Below are 20666 nucleotides of genomic sequence, written 5' to 3'. Positions count from 1 at the left end.
CATTTAGCATCTGTTCAACTATGGAACAAAGATAACTTTTTGAACAATGTATAAAGCTCTCAAATTTCCTGCGTTGCATCATTAGGGAGTCTAGAAGCAGAATAAATAACTGTTGGTCTCTCTTTTGACTATATTTAAATTTTAAGTCAAATTTTTTTTCAGCTGCAAGTTTCTGACCCTTATCTGGAAGAGCACCCTTTGGGGGTTCTTACTTTTCATATCACCTTGACAAAATGAAAGCAATCAGAAACAGTACTTTGAGCTTTCTCTATAACACTAGGGCAGGAATTTTTAAGCACTCTGACATTATTAGAATTAAATTTCCAAAGCCCTATGTAAAGTAAGAAAATAATTTGTTAATTTTACAAATGATAAAAGCAGACAGCTAAAACAGGAAAGTTAGATTAAGCTGTATTGGAGCACAGCTGTACAATGTATCAGTGTCCCTTGGCTGGACTTCTGCTTTTATTACCACTTCTTTGCCAAAGTTCAGACAATTCAGCATACACTTTTATTATGAGAAATGTAACTATTTTAGGGATAAAGCTGACAAATGCCAACTGCTTAAGACAACGTGATAGTAACTGTCTGGTAACTAAGGCAGTCATTCTCAACTGAATAAATCATCTTCATTTTTTTTTGAAGAGAAACTGGCAAATTTTCACTTTAGACTGGCAGAAAGTTTAACAATTCTGAGCCAAAATACACAGGTGTACCTATCTCCATCAGTCCCCCAGCTATGTGAGGAATGAACACACAGGCTTAAAACTGAAGAGCAAGTCTGTGCAGGTTGTGTTTCTAATGGTTTTCTAAATGTCTCAGATCTATATTAAATTTCTGTTCAACTCGGTTCTTTCTGGCATAAGAAACTAGCAATTTTCCTTCAAAACCAAATCCCACATTATGAATGTGTTCTGGCAGGAAGCCTATGAAGGGGAAAATATTCAGAAATAAACATTCAGGTTCAGAACATATTTGTAGCTTCAGAATACCACCACACAATGGTTTTCCAAGACTTCTGTAAAGAATTCACAAAAATACCACCTACTTCATCCCATCAATGGGAACCTAAAGGAATCAAATTAAAATAATACAGTATGGCAATAAATTAAAACAATGTACTAAATAATTCAGCATTTACCAGAACAAGTATGGAAGTTTTACTGTGACAGTTACCTCTGGCTGTACTTTATCTCAAAGGTACTGTATTATTTTAGTATGAACTAGATTTTTTTTTTTTTTTTTTTTTTTTTTTACTGTCAGAGTTTATGTGCCACATACATTAAGCAGACTACTTGATTTTGAAGTTATTTCATACCCACCACCCTTGTTCGGGAATTGTGTTGTGCAAATTGAAGAAATGCTATGGGAAACAAATTCCTCTTGTTGCTAAACTCTCTCTGAAACTGGGCCATTTCAGCACAGTAAGAATAAATACAAAAATTCAGATGAAAGTTGACTTAGGCAGAGGACTCATACTGAATATTATAAGACGCTCAGAACCAGAGGGGCCTAGGCATGCCTGAGTTTAACTTCACCTATAGCAAAAAAATCAATGAGGTTAGAATTCATTTATATTTATCAAATATATTGGGAAATGATGTACATTAATTCATTTCACAAGATTTTGGCCAAAAATGTTTTGAGCTATCATGGAGAATAATGCCCTTCATCCTAAGCAATCTTAGGTATATCCAAGACTTAGTTTGTCTGACAAAATAAAACCACCTGTTAAGAAAAACAGGAACCTAAATTTAGTATTTTCGGAGACTGTTTCTCACTAATTAAACAACAGGCAAACAAATCTGGTACTCACCCTGATCAATTGAGTGTTGAGGAAGCTGGCTAAGTTGGCTATTCACTACACCTGCATATGTGCGCAAGAACTCCTCTTCACTAGCAGTCAGCTGGAAATGTACAAAGAGTCAGTCAGCAAAACTAAAATGAAGAAACACTGAAGATATCATCTCTGACTCCCCAGTAACAAATGTCACAGTTGCCTCTATTCTACTCTTCAACAGTTTAAGCTGTTATTTGTACAAATTTTAATGCCAGCAAGCAATAACAGCAGCAAACTGGTACATGCATTCATGGAGAGATTCAAAGCCACTTTAAAACAGATGCCTTATTCTCCTGGTTTCACAATAATGAAAAACTTTGGCTTATATAGAGTAATAATCAGGTGTTCGGATGCAGTTTAGGGCACCACAAGCCTCATAACTTTTTTTGTAAAAAATCAATTGTATTTAATCACAGGTGATGGTTAAATCAATGATGGCTAAAACAATTCAGCAGTAAAACCCAACCATCGCCTGCCCATCTCAGTCAGCACAATCCCAGTTGCTAAGACATTATATTCGGAAAGCTACAAAGCATGGGCTGTAACAGTTTGTGACATCTTACATTTGATCCCATCTTCCTCAGCATGAGCAGGACTCTCACTTTCTGCTGAATGTACATCTCCTCCGGACTCTTTCCGGGGACGCCCTCACGGTTCATTCCCCTCCTGCCAGCTCCTGGATTTCCTGAAGGCATAATAAGATCAGAAAAAGACAGACCAAAACAGGTAATGGGGTATAATAGAAACAATAACAAAGTTTAATTCCTAAACCATCTACTTTTCACCGGCAGGCAGAATACTAAGTAGCCTGAAATAGTGAGGAATCACAGGCTTTAACAGAAAAGCCCTTAAAAATCTGAATAGCTAAACTGGGCCTCACTCAACCCAAAGATTCAAAGAGTCTGATATTAAAATCACTACTGCCTCATTATCTGTTGTTACATTACTGCATGAGTAGAAAATGAGAAACCTAACAACTGGATGAAAGAAGTACCCTGACAGAAAAGCCTGTGTTTTTGTTTTATTGCCCTGTAAATAACCACAGCTAACATGAAAACAGGATGCAGAATGTACAGCCATCAAGCTTACACTGGAGAAAAAAAAAAGCTGAATGAAATCTTAAGTCTTTCTCTTTTATAATAAAAAAAAAAACACTTCACATTTTGTAAAAGTTTGTAAAAATTTATATAATGGTTTTGAAGAGAAAAAAGAATTAAGAGAAACAGGGAAAGAATACAGCTTAGCATGCTTTCTCACATTGCTTAAGTTGAAGTTTTGCTTTTCCGTTTTAATTAAGAATAGTAACATCAGAGAATAAACAGACAACGCCAAGTAAATTCTAGATGGTATAACATCATCGTAATTTATTGCCTGAGTATCCAATAATTCTTCTAAGTCCACAATACCATGTTTATCAAGTCAAAGTGGTCAGGAATAACCTTCAGCTGCTATTAATATATTCCAAGATGAATTTTAAGTCAGCAATAGTAAAAGTCTTAACTGCAAATTTAGGAAATAATAATGCTTCAAATAATACATTGATACATCAGTGTAATAAACTAAATAAACCTGTTACAAGTACTATGTGTTGGAGAACATAACCCCTGCTCAGGAATGCCTGGATGGAAGTTTAAAGCAGCTACTCTTCCACAACGCACAGCTCAGAGAATTGGCTCCAGAACCGTCCTCCAATCGGTTTTCATTCACACAAGGGGGTCTGGTCCTATATAAAGCTATAAATCTGATTTTTTGAATCTTAGTAATGAAGGGAATACATGAGACATGAGGTATGTTTGGTGAAGACTGTACCACAGCAGGTTCAAACACCACTGCTTTCCACGTGATGTTCTCCTGTGGTCATTACCAACTCTCCCCCCACTTTATCATTATTATTTTTAAGGGAAAGTAATCTGGGTGTGGAAACAGTTTAAAATTACACACGGGCCCTCCTGAATGAGTCAGAAATAATGCAAACTTAAGTAGCAGCTGCAGGGATAGGCTTTGCCACCCACATTACTTAGCATGAAGACAGCAGAGTGGAGAAAGCTCTATCACCAGTCCTGTCTGAAGCAGTTCCCACTGGGAAGATTTGCATTATACCCATTTGGTAGAGATGGTTGGGCTTTGAGCCTGTGAATGTGCAAGGTAATGATGATTTTATTTTTTGCTATAATCAGCAAATTGCTTTCTGAAGGGGGAATAAGATGATCTCATAATTTTGTACATCAACTCTGAGGTAAGCAGATTGGATTAGGTTCCTAGGAGTGCAATTTGTGAGTGGTAACAAGTGATGTCAACAGTAAGCTAATGAACAAAGTAAGACAGTGAGCAAGAGATGTTAAGTTACATCTATCCTGAGACAGATGAAACTATAACCATTAAATCAAGATACCAAACAAGATTGAAAGGCTGAAAATGTGTGACTGGTTCTTCATGTTGAACTGATACATACTACTATTTTATTTCTTTAATACTGTTACTTGAAGCAGGAAGGTGCTGTATTAGTAGCCAAAGAACTCAGTCTAGAAGAAAACAATGTAACAGGACTGTCCTGTATACATTTTTGCCTCATTTCTTCATCTGCATAGTCCCCTCTCTAATATACAGTATGTTTATACCATGAAGTCCAACTTACTTTTATCCCTACTCTACGGACAGATAGCTCTCTTTACGCCCTCATCACTCTCCCCTGCTCCCTCCCAAAAAAAGGCATTGAATTCTTCCTCATTTTTTACTTACTGTCAATAGGGAAACTCTATTCAAGTAATGTGTGTCTTACAGTACTGTTTTGTTCTGCTAGCTTACGGCAATATATGCTGTTCCAGCATTTCCAAATTGCACCAATCTATCACTCTACAAAACACTTGGAGCAGCAAGGTTTAATAATATCATAGCTAATGGGCCTATCTGATGGGACAATTCAATCTGTTAGAATGTATTTAGTCCTGCAGCAGTAGAAAAAAATAATTTGAATTTCTATGTTAGAAAATGATAAAGAAAAACATACAATATTCATGGCAGTAATCACAATATTTTGTCATATCCATGTTTGGAAACGCATGGATATCTTGACCGGTCTGACTTACAGAATCAAATGCCACAAATAAGGAGGTAATTAAAAAAAATAATCTAAGAGTTTATCATATTTGTATTTTTTCCTCAATTCTTTTATTTGGTTCTTCATATAAATATACTCTATAATGATACCTGACATAACTCCTCACTGTTTCAGCTTTCATAGCAGCTTGCTCAGACAAATGGGCACATCTCTCCTTCCAAACCGATGCAACAGTTCTGTTATAAAATGCAATCTGGGAACAAAGACTGATAGGGCAACGAGTGGAGCAGCCAGATACAGTAAACAAGTGCTTCGAAGTAGTTTAAAAGTGCATGAATTTATACTTCTAAAGAAACTGGATGAAAAATCACGTTTACAGAAAGAGAACAGCTCGATAACACTGTATAGGAGATCTTTTCACAGTCTCAACCCCTCCATCAGCATGTTGTGTATTACATTGAAAAAAAAAAAAAGCTCTTTCTGAAGCTGAAGTGTTTTGTTTTTTCCAGGAAAAAAAAAAAAAATCAAGACACCTGAAACATGGTGACACACCTGTGGTTTAAGAATGGAAGTTATATGGAATATCAACCAATAGGTGGCACTATCCACAAACTCCAAGAAAATGCCGCTGCTGCTTCCATGCCAGCTGGGGAGATCTGCACATTTCATCATCCCATTCATTACACATCAGATGATTTGAGAGACTGACAGTCAATAGATATAGTTATTCATTGTCTTCCAGTATAATAGTCTTCCAGTCACTTATTAACTTATCAAACTCTTAAAAAGGGATAATGAAATATTCCTATTTAAACCTGGTCCTTCTGAAGCAAGCTTCAACCAAGATGGATTCATCATGAAGCTACCTATTGAACAGGAAGGATTAAAGAATACTAAAACCTAACCCCTTTGGTGAATACTTCACATTGGTAGTAGTAACATGGGGTGAAAATACACAGCATGAATCAAAAGCTACAAAAGTATATGTATAAAGAGGCTAAATTAAGACTACAGCACAACAGTGCTTTGCTCTTCATACACCACATAATTATTTTGGGTGAATTTCAGCTACCACAGCTTTTCCTACTTGACATTCAAGTAGAAACAAAAGTCTTAAGTCAATATTGAGACTGAAAACTTTAAACCTATCTCTGTCCCTGCTACATAAAGCTTTTATGAAGAATCATAGAAGAATCATATCCTTTAGGATGACAAATAATACACACCATATGTATCATATAATTACACCAGTAAATTTCCACAACCACTTACGAAGCTAGTCTGTTCTCAGAAGTCAGCACAATCCATCTTTACAAATGAAGGACTGGAAAGTCTTATTGAAGTACTTAGCCACTTCGCTTTCTCAAGAAAGTGACATTAATATGCTATACATAATGAAATGTTACTTAACAGAATTTCCCTAAACCTACAACTCTTTCTGTTACATATATGAAGAAAGCTCCTCCACCATGTCCCCTCCCAAACAAGTAAAATATTAAGAGATTTCCCTGCCAACATACCTGCTTCTAAAAACCACAGAAGATCAGATAATCCGTGTGTTCAGCCCCAATTAATGGTCAGATTTGGAAAAAACAGGATGGGGAAACTGCCCTGTGAAAAGAAAATGAGCAAAGCATTACATAAATATACAAAGCCGAGAACCAGAGGAAAAAAAAAAAAACCTTCAGTATGTTTTGAATCACAGTCTGCTTTATATCCTGGTCTAGCCAAAATTCATAAAAGTGTAGGCTAGTCTGGAGTTTGTAGATCCTTTTTATTCTTAAAGAATAAGTTTTCTTAAAGGTCAAGCCATTCTACATCTGCAAGATTTACACCCTGTCCATACCAATGACATTCCCAATCACTTGAGAATGGAATGCATTCAGCTTTGCATTCTTTAAGAAGCTTTCAGCATAAACCCCAGCTCCCTGTAAAAGCCAATAAAAGAAAGGACATGTAATTTCTCCTAGATTAAAAAAAAACAGGCGTAGCTTACCAAAGATTTGAGGAAAACTAGGGAGAAATGGAAAGCATGGTGACTTTGACCAAAATTATTGTTTTCAGCTATGCATATGTTATGTGAATATAGCAATTACAAAGACTGGCAATTAAATGCTGGGCTATAAAATTCTTTTGCTCAGAACGTTTCAGACCAACCCCACTGTTCAGTCCCCAACGTCGAACAGTTACATGTGTTATTTTAGACTCGTGACATATTTCTGAACATATTTCACAACTTACACTGGGCACATCGGCTTGGTAAGAGTTTACAACTCCTACTGCCATCACATTAGTCTGTAAGACAAGCTGTTCGAGCTCACAAATGAAGTGGTAGTTCAGGTCCTCTTACGTGCAATGAAACAGTAAAGGCCTGCTACTTAGTTCTAGCTGTGATGCTGTCCTATGTAATAATTACCATAAGCTGCTATACTTAATTAAGAGTTTCTGATTAGGGAAGATAGGCATACCTGCACCATTCATTAACTTATCAAACCACTTTAAACTTATCAAACACACTCTGTTTTAAAATCAAGTCAGTAAGTGAAGGCAAATCTAGACAAATCCAGTTTCTTTCATGGCTGTTCACAGTGACCCCATGCAGACACCTTTACTAGCAGAGAAACAAAGACGGAGTAGCTAGGGCTACTCAACCATTCTGGACACCAGATTTATTCAAAAAAGGCTGAATTCAAGGTACCTGCTAACTTCACCCATGTGTTCTCTACAGCGGCCCTTACTAAGCAGCGATGCAGCAGCTGAGCTTTATCATGGGCTTAAAAGAATTTAATTTCTCCAGAGAAGAAAAATTGCCTGCTCTATTTAAGCCATACCTCACTAATTAGTTCCCACTGTTCTTGCCCTCTAAATATGCAACGCGGTCCCAGGAAAGATTATCTACAGCACCGACAACAGGACCATTTATAGGATCTAATTGCTGCTCTCATTTCTATAGACCTCAAAGAACCCACACAGACTGTACAAATACTCACCACACACCTGAGAGCTCCTTCCTAAAGGAGAAGATCAGCACACAGGTACTAACCACTTCTGAGATGCATTTACGTCCTACTGACAGTTACAGCGTATTTATGGCTACCATCAGAATTCCCAATCCTCCCCTAAATTGCTAAGAATAGTCATTATGCATTTATGTTATATTTAACACCAAACACAAATTAAGAGAGAAAGATCAAATGTTTTCCTGACCCTATAAATTCAGGGGAATTCAGCTGAGAACTGAAACATACTCTACACATCATTTTCATGACCAGCTAGAAAGCTTAAACTGCAGATAGTCTTATTTTCAAACAACAGCCCCTTTCCAAGTCAGCAGCAGCACTAAAAACATGCTGCCTCTGTCAGATCCACACAGTCGCTCCCAGATGAACTCACCTCACCTTCATCACAGCAAATAAATAAATAGACCATCGAGCTTGCACACTGTACCTTGAAAAATTCTCTGCTAAACTGCAGTGCAAATCCTCTGAATAACACATGCATTTACTGCTAAAGGCTTCCAAATGCCTGGAATAAATTATATAAATCAGGTTTCATTACTTTTTCTTAAAGGTGTGAGGACAAAAGAAAAGGCCTGGTGACCAGTCCAAAGTCACACATCCTGCCACCTTGTTCCCAGCTATGACAACCACCAGCTCACACGTCCAGCGCTTTCCATTATACATCAACACTTCCACGTTCATCCCTAACGAACCCTAAGAAATAGGATCTAAAAATATTTCGCAACTGTGTATTTTAGGGGTGGGAGGGAAGAAGTGCAAAATATGAGAAAGAGTTTAGCAAGACAGCTGAAGGACAGCTGAATCATCACCAGGATGAGTTATGCTCACAGCCTTGAAAGCCCCAACGGACCTGTGTGCTAACACAGCAATCCATCCCTGCAGCACTTTTCAGCTCTGTTTAATTCTTTGGCTCGTGGAAATTTACCATCTCTAATTCTTTGCTCACCTGTACCCACCTTCCACTCCTGCAGTCATTGCTGATTTTGCTTCTGCTGAATTTTTTGTCCCTCTGCCTACACAACTGGTAGCTGCTTCGTGCAGCTTGTGAATGCTGCAGGACATAGGGAGGTTGGCATCACTTGATCGTCACACAAGCCTCTCAACAACTGAACAGGTACTAAAAACAGCTGCTTGGGCTGGTCACACCAATCAGCACTTCCACCATGGAAAGTAGGATGCAGATTTTCTCCTGGTTGCAAGATCCTGCTGAAGCCCAGCTATACACAGTGCACTCCCACAAGCATGAGAAAGCATAACCAAACACCTTCCACTTAAGGTGTCACTGGAATACAAGATCATAAAACCATTTCTCAGACTTAAAATCAAAATTCTCCCAGCCCTAATGGGCTTACACTCCCAGGCAAAGACTTCAGAACAGATAAAACCATGCAAGGTCCTTTACCACGGAAATAAAGTAACTTTACTACACATGGTCTCCAGTTTCATTCCATGCTTGTCCTTCTCTCCTAAATAATTCTGCTTCCTTACAATGCTGTACGCTTGGGTCAGAGTATTTTTTAACATACAAAAGTCTTACCAGCAGTGAACCAATGTTTACAAGTTCAGAGTAGTCCACACGGGAGCTGGAAAGAGGTGGAAGCCTTAGGCTCTACCACTTAACTCACGATGCTGCCCCAACCAGAGAGATAAATGAGTTTTTAAGCTAAAACATAAGGCATAATAATCAAAAAGAAACATGGTTTAAAATATGTACGTCACTGAATTACAACAGCTTAAGGAAATGGAACAGGCACCAGGACACAGCATGCCAGGTGAAGGATGCTGGCACTCAACAACAAAGAGGAAAACCAAACAGCAACTAGTTTGGCATGTCCTATAAACCAAACTGTTATCAAAGAACCACTGAATCCTACTGTAATAGGACGAACACAGAATTAATATGTTTTCCTATTCTTGTCAAATACGTTATGTTGCATACGAGAAACAATCCCACAACATTTTGATTCTTCTCAGAAAAAAAAAAAAAAAAAAAAAAAAAACACAAAACAGGGAGACAGAAAAATACCAACAGTTATGTGCTGAAGGGATTTCCATAGCATTAACAGAACACTGGAAGGCTGCTCGTTCAAGAGAACAAATGGGATACGGGTCTAGAAGAATTTGAATCTAAAAATAAACAGAGTTGTCATCTCCCAGTTAAAAAAAGAAAGATTTAACTGAATTAATAACAATTTCTGTGTGAACTTTTTTGCGAATAAAGACGTAGAACCCAGGATATTCAGAATCCTAGTCACATATCCATTGATATTTCTTGGTCAAAGCAAAGCACTGCTGGTATTTCTAAGTACTGTCAAATTCCCAGTGATCATACCTGAATTACTAGTGCTGAAGGAAGAGGTACCAAGCGCTGGTGAAGCCATACAGGATGCCCTGTTCTATCACGGCTGGAACTGGTCTCTCCAGGTACGAGTAAGAGTTTCGCAAGGTCAACAGGAATGCTTTGGGCTGCCAAGACCTCGTCTATCTTGCAGCCAAGCATGGTTGTACTTCCCAGTGACATTATTTAATGCCTCTCTCATGAAAAAGACTCAACCGTGCATTTCAAAAGCATAGCTTTTATTTTTTTTTGCCTGAATTAATTGTGTCTTTCACTAAACTGCGTTAAAAGACCAGATCCTACAAGTTTGTCCTGCTGCATCCAACACTGCAAAACAGACATAATTGGGTCACCTAATTTTTCCTTGTTTGGCACACATAGGGAACAAAACTTGGGCCTCATGTATTATTAATATGATTCACAAGACAGAATAATAAATGAGGAGGATCCGTATATTACAGCCAAAGCTGCCAGCCCAGCTTTACCAAAATGTAAATTTGGGTTTAAAAACGTTGTTTCCCTCCTTCAGCAGTAAACGCGGGGTCAGTAAGCAAGTGGAAAAGCTGCCCTGTTCTTCAGCACTTCATTCCTCGCTCTGCCTGCAGAAGGGCTGGGCGAGGATCACAGGAATGCTTGCTGCTTTGCAAGGCCCAACATGTGGACTGGGCAGAGCCAAGCACGTCTGACATCCCTGCTCCAGTCCCCGTTTGCCTGCCTACCAAACCGATCTGTCTGGTAGTGGAAAAAGTGTGTGCAATGCTGTCCCCTGTGCAAAACAAAGAGCAAATATCACCTTCTTCATGCAAGAAGTTGCACTTTCTAGCAAGGCAGCAAGCTAGGGATGAGAGTAAAATGGACATTTTGGAAGCAGATGTACATATGCCTGAAAACAGTTGGGCTATTTCACAAGAATGCTGCCAAGGTAGAAGAGGATTCAGTTTTTGTTTTTTTAACTTTTCTGCTAATGGAAGTGATGCTCGCCTACCTTTCCACATTGTTAGTTGAAATGTCCATCATGACAGGAAAATCTGTCACAAAAGTGAATGAAAAGAGCACCCTAGGTGTCCCTTCAATTACTACCCTGCACACGAGTCCAGTATGAAGTGAAAAAATACAACCTTTCCAGGTAGGCAAGCCCCCTTTATTTTCCTAGCCTGATTTAGAACATCAAATACCCCATTTTCACTACTTAAAAAATGTAGACAGAAGAAATGTGAACACAAACTCAGTTTAACAGCTCTGTTTTATGAACAGATGGAAACAGCTCCTAAGGAAACTGAAGCTTGCTGGCAAGGAGTGCTTTCACCAAGCTCCTTCAGTAAAGGAGGATTCCAGCATGCAGCAATTGGAAATCACACATTTATAACTGTATTTCCCTCACTTCCACCTACACTCTTATGAATTCAAAACCTGGAAGGGTTTTTTTGCTGGGCAACACCACAGAAGGGTTTAAAATAAAGAGTTTCTAAATTACCGACGCCCCCACCCTTTAAAAAGAAAAGAAAAAGAACCTAAGACAATTTCATAACACAACAAAAAAAGATTTAAAAAAGAAAAAAAAAAAGAACGTTGGTAAATTTTGCATAAATCGAGCTATTTAAGCACCTCACTTCGTTTTAAAGGCATGCTTTTTTTATGCAACAAAAAGCAACGTGAGCTTTTGTTCCTTCCAGTTCTGTATTTCCCCCACCACTGGAGATCTCCTACTGCTAACATTCTGAACATCGCCATTTTACTGGTATTGGAAAAAAGGTGAAATGAAGCACTTTGCACAGCCTAAATTGAGGGGAAAAAAGGCAGTAAACTGTCAGTAAATGTTAGTAATGTTTTACATATTCAGTCTTAATAATTTTGGGTACTTACTGCAGCCACCTGGCGAGCTTTTTCAAATGTAGGTTACAGCTGACTACCCCTTTAATGCATTATATCATTTCTAGTTATAGCCAAAGGAAATCCAATAGGAGCTAGGGTATTTTTTTCTTGAATCTGGCAGGTTCTGTTCAAGGCAGCTAAAAACCTCAATTAATGGGATAGGATTATAAAAGCTCAGATAAGAAGTTAGGGTGAATAAGACCGACCACTGCAGCTTTCATTTGCACTACACAAATTGAGTTAACAGCCAGCGTGAAGAGGTCCCTTTAACTCTGTGATATCATTATCCAAGGTTAAGCTATTAGCCTCCACAGCTGTACTATTGAGTACTTCAGTGGTTAAAATATGGTCATACTGGGAAACTTGTAAGCGCAAGGGGACGCTGCACCTTTAAGCCTTGTTAATTTTCAAATGACATTTCTCAGAGAACAGCTTGAGCCCTAAAAACCTTCCAAGCTGGAGCCTAAAACCTGAAGTCAGGAACCAGAGTCTGCAAAATCCTGCTGCAAATTTTCCTCTAATTCAATCTGACTCATGACCTTCAGTCACAGGCAGCTGGAAGCTGGATTAATTCCCATCTCCAGAGGGACATGACAATGGAGAATTCATAACAGCTACCTATTTATAGGTGAACAGTAAGAACTGAAATATTTAACGTGCATTTTTCATCTTATTGTTTTATGTTAAGTATAATGTTCTGTACAATTATTGAATCTGAATCCCAGATTTTAGTCAATTTGCTCCATTTAGTCCCAATTTTTTAGTCAGCAGGAACTCCAGTGGTAGGTTCACATCTTGTAAACATTACATTTAAATTTTGAACACAACAGTACAGTCCTCCCTCTTCAAGAGGGATGGGAAACAACCCAAACCACTGCCACTTAGACATGAAAAACTACAAAAACAGGCAGTTGTGTTTTTTTTTCCTTCTTCCCCCAGTGCTGGATCACCCTCCAGAGCTTCAGAAAGCACTTCAATAGTGGTAATGAAGTGCATTCAGAAAAGCTCCCCAATTTAATAAAGCAGTTCTTACACCAACGCTCAAGCTACAATCCTAGCTTTATAATCACAATTTTTATGAAAATGATGCTTGTCTCCTGACCTTCAGGCACACACAAACTAGGTTTATATTTTTTTTTGGTGTACCACAGCAGCAAGCTATAAAACAGAAGACATCTATCATGCCTCCTATAGTTAAAAGAGGCAGTACAGATTTCTAGGCAGTTCACGTCAGTCAGCTTGAAGCCTCTGAAATTAAACGTAGCAACATCAACACAACTGTAAATAAGACTTTAATTTCACATATGTATTCACACTTCAAAAAGGAATGTCAAAAAAAATCTTTTAAAAGTCACAAAACTTAGCTTCAGCAGTTGATCCTCAAATTTTATCCCAAGCCAAAGAAACAACTACAGAAATATTACAATACTTTACTTCAGTCAAGATGATCTTCAACAGCTGAAACGAAGAGCGCCGCTCTTGTCCTGATCGCCAGCACTTTTCACAGAGGCTCACGCACCTATTTATAACAAAGCTACAAATCTTCTAAACAGGAAATTAGGTCATAATGATAGATAGCCAATAATTTTAACTACCAGGTATCTCTCACAAAAGAATTAGGGTTGTAAAACAAGTGTCACACATGCCTCAAGACAAAACAATGCTTTCTACGGATCTCTTTGTAAATTCTAAATATTCTAGCTTTTGGGAAACAAAAAAACAAGCTTCCAGCATGTAAACATATGAGACAACTTGGGGTGCCTCTTTTGTTTTAAAGAAACTAGCTTTATTTGCGTAGCTGGATTTTAACTTGAATCAAACTAGTGAAAAAAATGAGCACCATAATTTTATCAATACCCTACAAGAATCAAATTATTTTCCGTATCTCTCTCCCATTTTACGTAGTTGGCATGCTGCACACATCATACATACATATCCATACAACATCTCCCTCAATGAAGTACCATAATTTTGGGCTATTAATTATGGTCACCAATGACAGACTCTTGCAGCATGTCTATCCCATGTTCATTTCAGGAACTGACCCAAGGGGCAATACACAACATGCACAAAGAAGATCAAGGCCAGCAACTGTGGTCACATCATCTTCTTGTAAACTCAGCTTTATGACCGAAGTCATGCTTTCAAAGAAGCTCTGCAAGAAGTCGTAACACTGAACCTGCAAACTTCTGAAGACTTACAGATCATTCATTACCTGCAAAACTGGGTTTTCCTGGAGACTGCCATTAATATTACAGAAAACCAAACTCAACAGGCTACAAAAAAAAAAAACAGCTTAATTCATAGGGCATAAAGACCTTACACTATAAACACTAATAAACAATTAGTCGACTGGAGAAGCAAGAAATTGGTCCAGTCTTCCTAATGACCCTAAAAAAAAGCCTACTGTGCCTACATTGTACTTCCATGCAATGAAATACAATGTCAAAATTGATGCAAGTAGGTATAAATGCCCTAGGTAGGATGTTTTTTCTGAATTCCTCAGTAATTCTCAAGTGGCTTGAAATGGAACATGAAACGCATGAACAATCACACATTCAGAACTACCAGGCAGCACTAATGGAAAAACACTTCAGCATCTGCTATGTTTCCAGTCTGCTTCAATACTGTATTTGCGTTCGGATTTTTAAATTAAACTGCTCTGTTAACCTCTGGCTAGTGCAAAAATTTGCAGCCTCAATCTTTGTTAGCAAAAAGGCAAGTGACACTGCTAACAGATCACAAACCCATACAGAACAGTCTAAAACCAGAACACGCGGAATGCCAGGAAGTATCTGCAAGCAGTTAAACTAACAATAACATTTAATTTTGATTTACACGCATGCCCCCCCCCTAAAATAGAAGTACCACGTTTGGAGTCAAGCTGCCTGTGGTCTAGCAACCAACTTCGCAGCAGCTTAAGCACACGGCACTGTTATATTTAACCAGAAATGGCAGACATCACGAGCAATGCCTACTGCAAGGATTTCTCCCCACTATCCCACTTGCTGAAGCACCATTATATTTATAGGCAGTACTTTGGTACTCATCAGCATACTGTCTTTCTACAGATGCCTAGCATATTAGGGATAGCTTTCAATTTAAAACATGACTTATGGTGCCCTGTAATTTGTGCTGACATCTGAACACCATTAATGCCAGATCATATGCATTTAACACTGAAAATACCTACAGCTCTTTTATAGTCGAGAGATTATGGCTAACCAGATTTTTTGTAAGCAATTAAAACGTGAGCTGTTATTAGGTTGCTATTTAGCATTTTAATGTTTTGCAATACTCTATCAAAGTACAGTGTTAGGACCAAGGACACTTTCAGATTAATAGCTGTTGACTACCAAAATTGCCTAACCATTGGCTATAACAGCATGTAATATTGTTCTGGCCTCACACATCAATAACATTTGCTGTAAACGAGCAACAAATAAACCCCTTACAACACCAACTTATCTTGCCCCTTCAGAGAAAAAAAAATGAACACCATAACCCTTTTGCATCCCTTTCTGCATGGATGCTCTGCATAAGCAAAGAAGTCAAGTGCTTTCAGTTTTGAACCTACATAGTTCTGGTTTTCAAACCCTTTGGAGCAGTATTTCATTAATACTTCTTGCTCAAACTAAGACTTAATGGCTATTTGTCTAATACAGATATGTTTCTGATCCACCTGTTTTCCACTGACCCCAGCACAGAACCTGTCTCCTCAGTGATCTGGTAGCATCTTTATTAATGGATGATATGGGCAAGAGACCCTTCTTGCTCCTAGGACCTTCATAAAAGAATATTCATTGAGAAGTTTCTTGGTAATGTTCGATAAGTTGGTCTAACTGGCTGTTCTAATCACATCTACAGAAGTATACCAGTTCGCCTACTTCCTGAAGGATCTATTAAAAAAGCAAAACAAAAGGATTTTTGTTACTCTCTTTACATCAACAGAGAGAAAGAAAAAAAAATTATAAAAACTAATCAATTAAAGAGAGGATTTAATGTTCACAAGCTTGATACAAATTCCTAGTTACAACCCAATTCCACTGCAGATGTTTTGCTATCTATGGCTTTTGGTAAAGAGGAATTACAAGGAAGGAACTCTTGCCTTCAAGAGACTTCCTATTTCTCAGGAACAGGGATGCAATTTCCTTCCTCCCTAGCCACAATTTTGTATGTAAAGGTAATTATATTAGCCCTGAACTGTGAAATAACTCTGTATGAGGTCATTGTTTGACAGCAGAAATCACTCGTTAGCACTGCCCTACTAACATACACACGGGCTGGAGAGAAGTAAATACTGACTACAGGAGCTTTAAGCGTTATACGAAGGCCCAGTCAGTGCTGGACCAGCCAGTGTCAGAGTCCCAAAACAACTGGAAGAATCACAGGCTAAGGTAAGATCGAGGGCACTCACATGTTAAAGGCAACCAACCTGAGACATGAGCTTCATGGAAAACTGGCAGCAGAACTGCCTGGCAGGTTTGATTTATTCAAGGACTGACAGTAACAAAGATAAATACTTGAAACTGATTGTTTCAAGATCTCTTAAATACGTAGAGTTCAGTACATCTACAGGATGAATGTCACTCCTTCCACTAAGAATGGGAGCATCATTAAAACATATTTAGATTAATCAAACTCCAATATATACGAATTATAACAAAAGGTGTTAGCTCAGAGATCATTAACAACAACACTCAAGACTAGGCAGATTCTTCTGCAGGTTAAAAGCACCAGGAGATCTCACACCGCTCCAGAAAGCTTCCCTGAGGAAGATGCTGCATGCAACAGCCACCTAATTTAAGGCAGATTGAGAAAAGAGAATTACTGAAGCTGAAGGCAGATTTCTACACTTTCCAAACTGTTAGCGCAATTACAGCACATCTTTATTAACATCAACCAAAGGAAGGAGCTTGTAGCAGCTATGTCAAAAATCACAGCTACTAAGAACAATTAAATAGACATATTAAAAACAAAGTGCCAAAATTGTATTTCTTCACACACACACTATTTATTACACATACAGAATCTTGCTTAAGGTTTAAAATATCTTTTGTAAGAGTTAGTGAACTAAATCATGGCAGTAAAACATAAAATTGTTGCAAAAAGGTTTATGTGATTTGTGAAAGATGTATTTTGCAGTCTTCTGGAGCTGCTAAATAAAGTTTCAGTGATAACAGTTCTGTTTTTGTTTTTGTTTTTTTTTTTTTTAAAAAAAAAGACATTTCTGACCTCTGGAGTTAAGCAAACTCTTTCATGAATTCCATATAAACCAACGAGTATTATTTGGCATCTACATACATTCCTGGAAAAAAAAAAAAACAGCTAAGCAGACTTGAATGCTCCTATTTTTCTCAATTTGGCATCAACTCTTAAAGTTAATTATATTTTAAGTGTGTTATTGCTGATTATTTCTGCATAAACATTCAGTTACCGTGTTTATCTTGAAGTTTGATACTGCATCCCCAGACCGACTGAGCAAGCCACCAGGACACAATGAAATTACCAGCATCCCATATAAGATCCAGCACAGAGTTAAGAATCTATTTAAATGAGTATGGTAACAGATACCAGAGGTGAGCAGAACCACACTATCCCCTTCTCATTTCTACAAAAAGCCTTTATCAGTAATTTTACTTGAAACTGTTTCACCCTTTACACTGCCACTCTACAGAACATCTATAGCAAAAATTTAGGTCACGCTTCCTTTAAGAGCGCATGGGTGCCTGTACACGTACGCTTACTTAAAGCTCAATGAAATTAATTAAAAGCTCCTCACTGACTTCAGTGTGCACTGAATCAAGACCTGGATGAGTTCACAGGCAAAACAATTACACTTAATTAAACATCACAACATTCTTGCGACTTAGTCAACTCATTTTTACAGAAGGATAAACTGAGTCAGAAAGTTTCAGAGCTTGGTCATGGTCATAAGCAGAGCTGATTACTTCAGTTGCTTCCATATTTGCTAGTTATCCTCATAATATATTGAGAAAATAGTCATTCTAAAAAGCAGATAAATGTTTGGTCTAAGTATTTGCAGGAAATAGAACATCCTGAGTCAAGTGTAGTGTTATACAAAACTATTGGCTGCATTTCTGTTCCCTGATCAATAAATAGTTGCTACAAGTCAGTCACAGGAGTTCCACAAGTCCAAGTAGGATTTTTTGGTTCCCCCTCCACAGCGTTTTATCTACAGATGATTTTTTTGTTTGTTCATTTCTTTGTTTTAATGCTAAAATAGCAGAACAACACACAAAAAAAATCACAATTACCAACAAAAAATACGCTTGTGGATTTGATATTCTGTAAAACCCCAAAAACACTGGAGAAGAAAAGTAAAATTACACCTCCTTTATTCACACAGACACAAACTGTGTATAAACACTGTAATGTTTTATCAAATCAACAAGAGTGAGCAGAAACCAGCAATTCCCCTTCCTCATTTTAAGGAGTACGGTTACATAATGTTTCCCCAACACTGAGTCTGAAAATAAAGCCCACAGCTAGAAGAGTATTCTCCTTTTTCAATCATCAATTGAAGATTTTCAGTTATTTTTCTGATCTTCGGTTTCTTCTCACCTATTAACTTTCTGTAGTTTTACTCATTCTGGTCTTGTTTTTTTTTCTTTTGAAAAAGCTCGTGGTCAGACCATGGCTCTTTAAAAGGAAAAAAGAACTGTAAGTTCCATCTGTTCTTAGAGCTACAACATCATCACGAACAGTAACAGAATGCTTTGCTTTTTTCTAAATGAAGTCAAGTTTGTTGGTACAAAGTTTTTATTAAATTTAAAACATATATTTATTATTTCTCCCATGTACTTACAAGCAAGACCATTAGACTACCATCATTTCTTAGGGTGTGGAGTGGGTGACAAAATGCTTTCATTATACTAATTTACATTTTTGTGTGCATCAGCGTCAAAATATTAACATCTTCTGGGACTATTTGCCTACTTGTATACTTGCAAGAGCTTTCTTGAAGTTAAATTAATGAATACCATTAATTTTGCAGCAAATCAGAACACTCAAACTAAAAAAAACTCTAATACCTGTGATACAAAGAGTTATTTCAAACTAAAATTTATAAAGAGGCATCATAAATAAGAATTAAACCATCTAAGCAGAAACTGCACATAACACAGAAGACAAAAAATATTTACAGACATAACTTCAGAAAGAATCTTACAAGGTATGATGGATTTTAGTTAATCTATTGGAAAAATATACAGGACTAACTGCTTTTTAAAGAGGGCTCAATCAAAACTGTTATGTGCTATGATTTCTTCGCTGTTCTTGACATGTTTGTTACAAATGAAAATTTATTTTTGGCTGAATATCCAACCACACCATTTCTGAAGTACCATTTTGAACAGTAATAGTTTAAATAAAGAACATGATTGACTGGCTGCATCATCCCTGTTAAAATATCTGGAAACCTAGCAGAAAGTCATTTACTCTCACTATCTGCAAACTGAACTATAACCACCCTCTTGCTATACACTTTGGGCAACTCCCGTAATGTAAATATTTGGCATATTTCTTGGGATTACAATTTTTACAATTAGAAACACTAACATCAGGTCCAATCACTTCAGCATTATGTACACAAGGGCACTTGTATAGCTATGACAGCTGCTACTACCTTTGCTGCATTTCAGCAGGAAATCCAATCTGATGACAGCTTGCAATAAAAGGAAATGCAGCTTTGCATCCACATGCATGGAAATATTTCCGAAGATACCTAATCCTTTCTTTTTGAAAAAACTACTGGAAGTTTCTCCATGCATATTCAACAGCAGCTTCCAAAAGCCTCTTGTTTCTACATACACACTCCACTTTGGTGCGTTTTTGACACCTAAAACTAGGTCAGATGCTCAGGATGCTTTGTAGTTAACAACAAACTTACGAACTGAAATATTTACTAAAAATGACAAGTGTACACATTAGTTATTGATAAACATTCTGGAGAGAAAAAAAATTGTATTACACTAATAGATTTCTTTACACAAGTAGTTTCCTAAGCAAATCATCAATCATGAATGTTAGTCACACCTTACCAAATACATGCAGTTGTTAGGTTTATTTGCTTGTATGCAACCGCAGACTAATTTTTAGCAATAGATGTGTATCAGTCAACGTTTGCAATTACAAAATTTTGTTTCAGTTCGGTTGTGTTCGTTAGAGAACAACAAATTGTTTTGGAAACCTCTCTTCTCTTGCAAAGCAACTTTACTGAGACACCCAGGATGGTAGAGAAGGAAGAAGTTCATAGAACTACAGACTGCCCACAAAATTGGGATTCGTAACTTCCTTTTTGCACTCCCCTATATAACATTCTTGTTATATATTTATGAAAATATATTAGTATTAACCAGTTCTTGTTAAGATGACAGAGGCTTCAATTCGTATTGCAAGGAAAAAAAAAAAACCTCTTGGCCCACACACCTACAGTGCTTGTGCAATAAATAAGAGCTCCTATACACAACTGCAAACAGGCATCCAAGCAAGTAACAACCATGGTATATCTGATAT

At 37.5% G+C, this 20666-nt stretch overlaps 1 protein-coding gene across 1 annotated transcript in view; it reads right to left on the bottom strand.

The window, feature by feature from the left end:
* Positions 1-20666, bottom strand: part of CTNNBIP1 (catenin beta interacting protein 1) — a 34390-nt gene that overhangs the window by 11635 nt on the left and 2089 nt on the right. Inside the window, exons 2-4 of the mRNA XM_084494919.1 lie at positions 6419-6509; positions 2404-2525; positions 1817-1907 (exon numbers count right to left, since the gene is read on the bottom strand). Coding sequence (XP_084351045.1) covers positions 1817-1907; positions 2404-2499 — 187 coding nt within the window. The 5' untranslated portion in view covers positions 2500-2525; positions 6419-6509. The remainder of the gene's footprint in view (positions 1-1816; positions 1908-2403; positions 2526-6418; positions 6510-20666) is intronic.

This window comes from Aythya ferina (genome assembly GCF_964211825.1).
Source record: "Aythya ferina genome assembly, chromosome: 21".
Lineage (NCBI taxonomy): Eukaryota > Metazoa > Chordata > Aves > Anseriformes > Anatidae > Aythya > Aythya ferina.
This window is presented reverse-complemented; position numbering and strand designations above follow the sequence as displayed.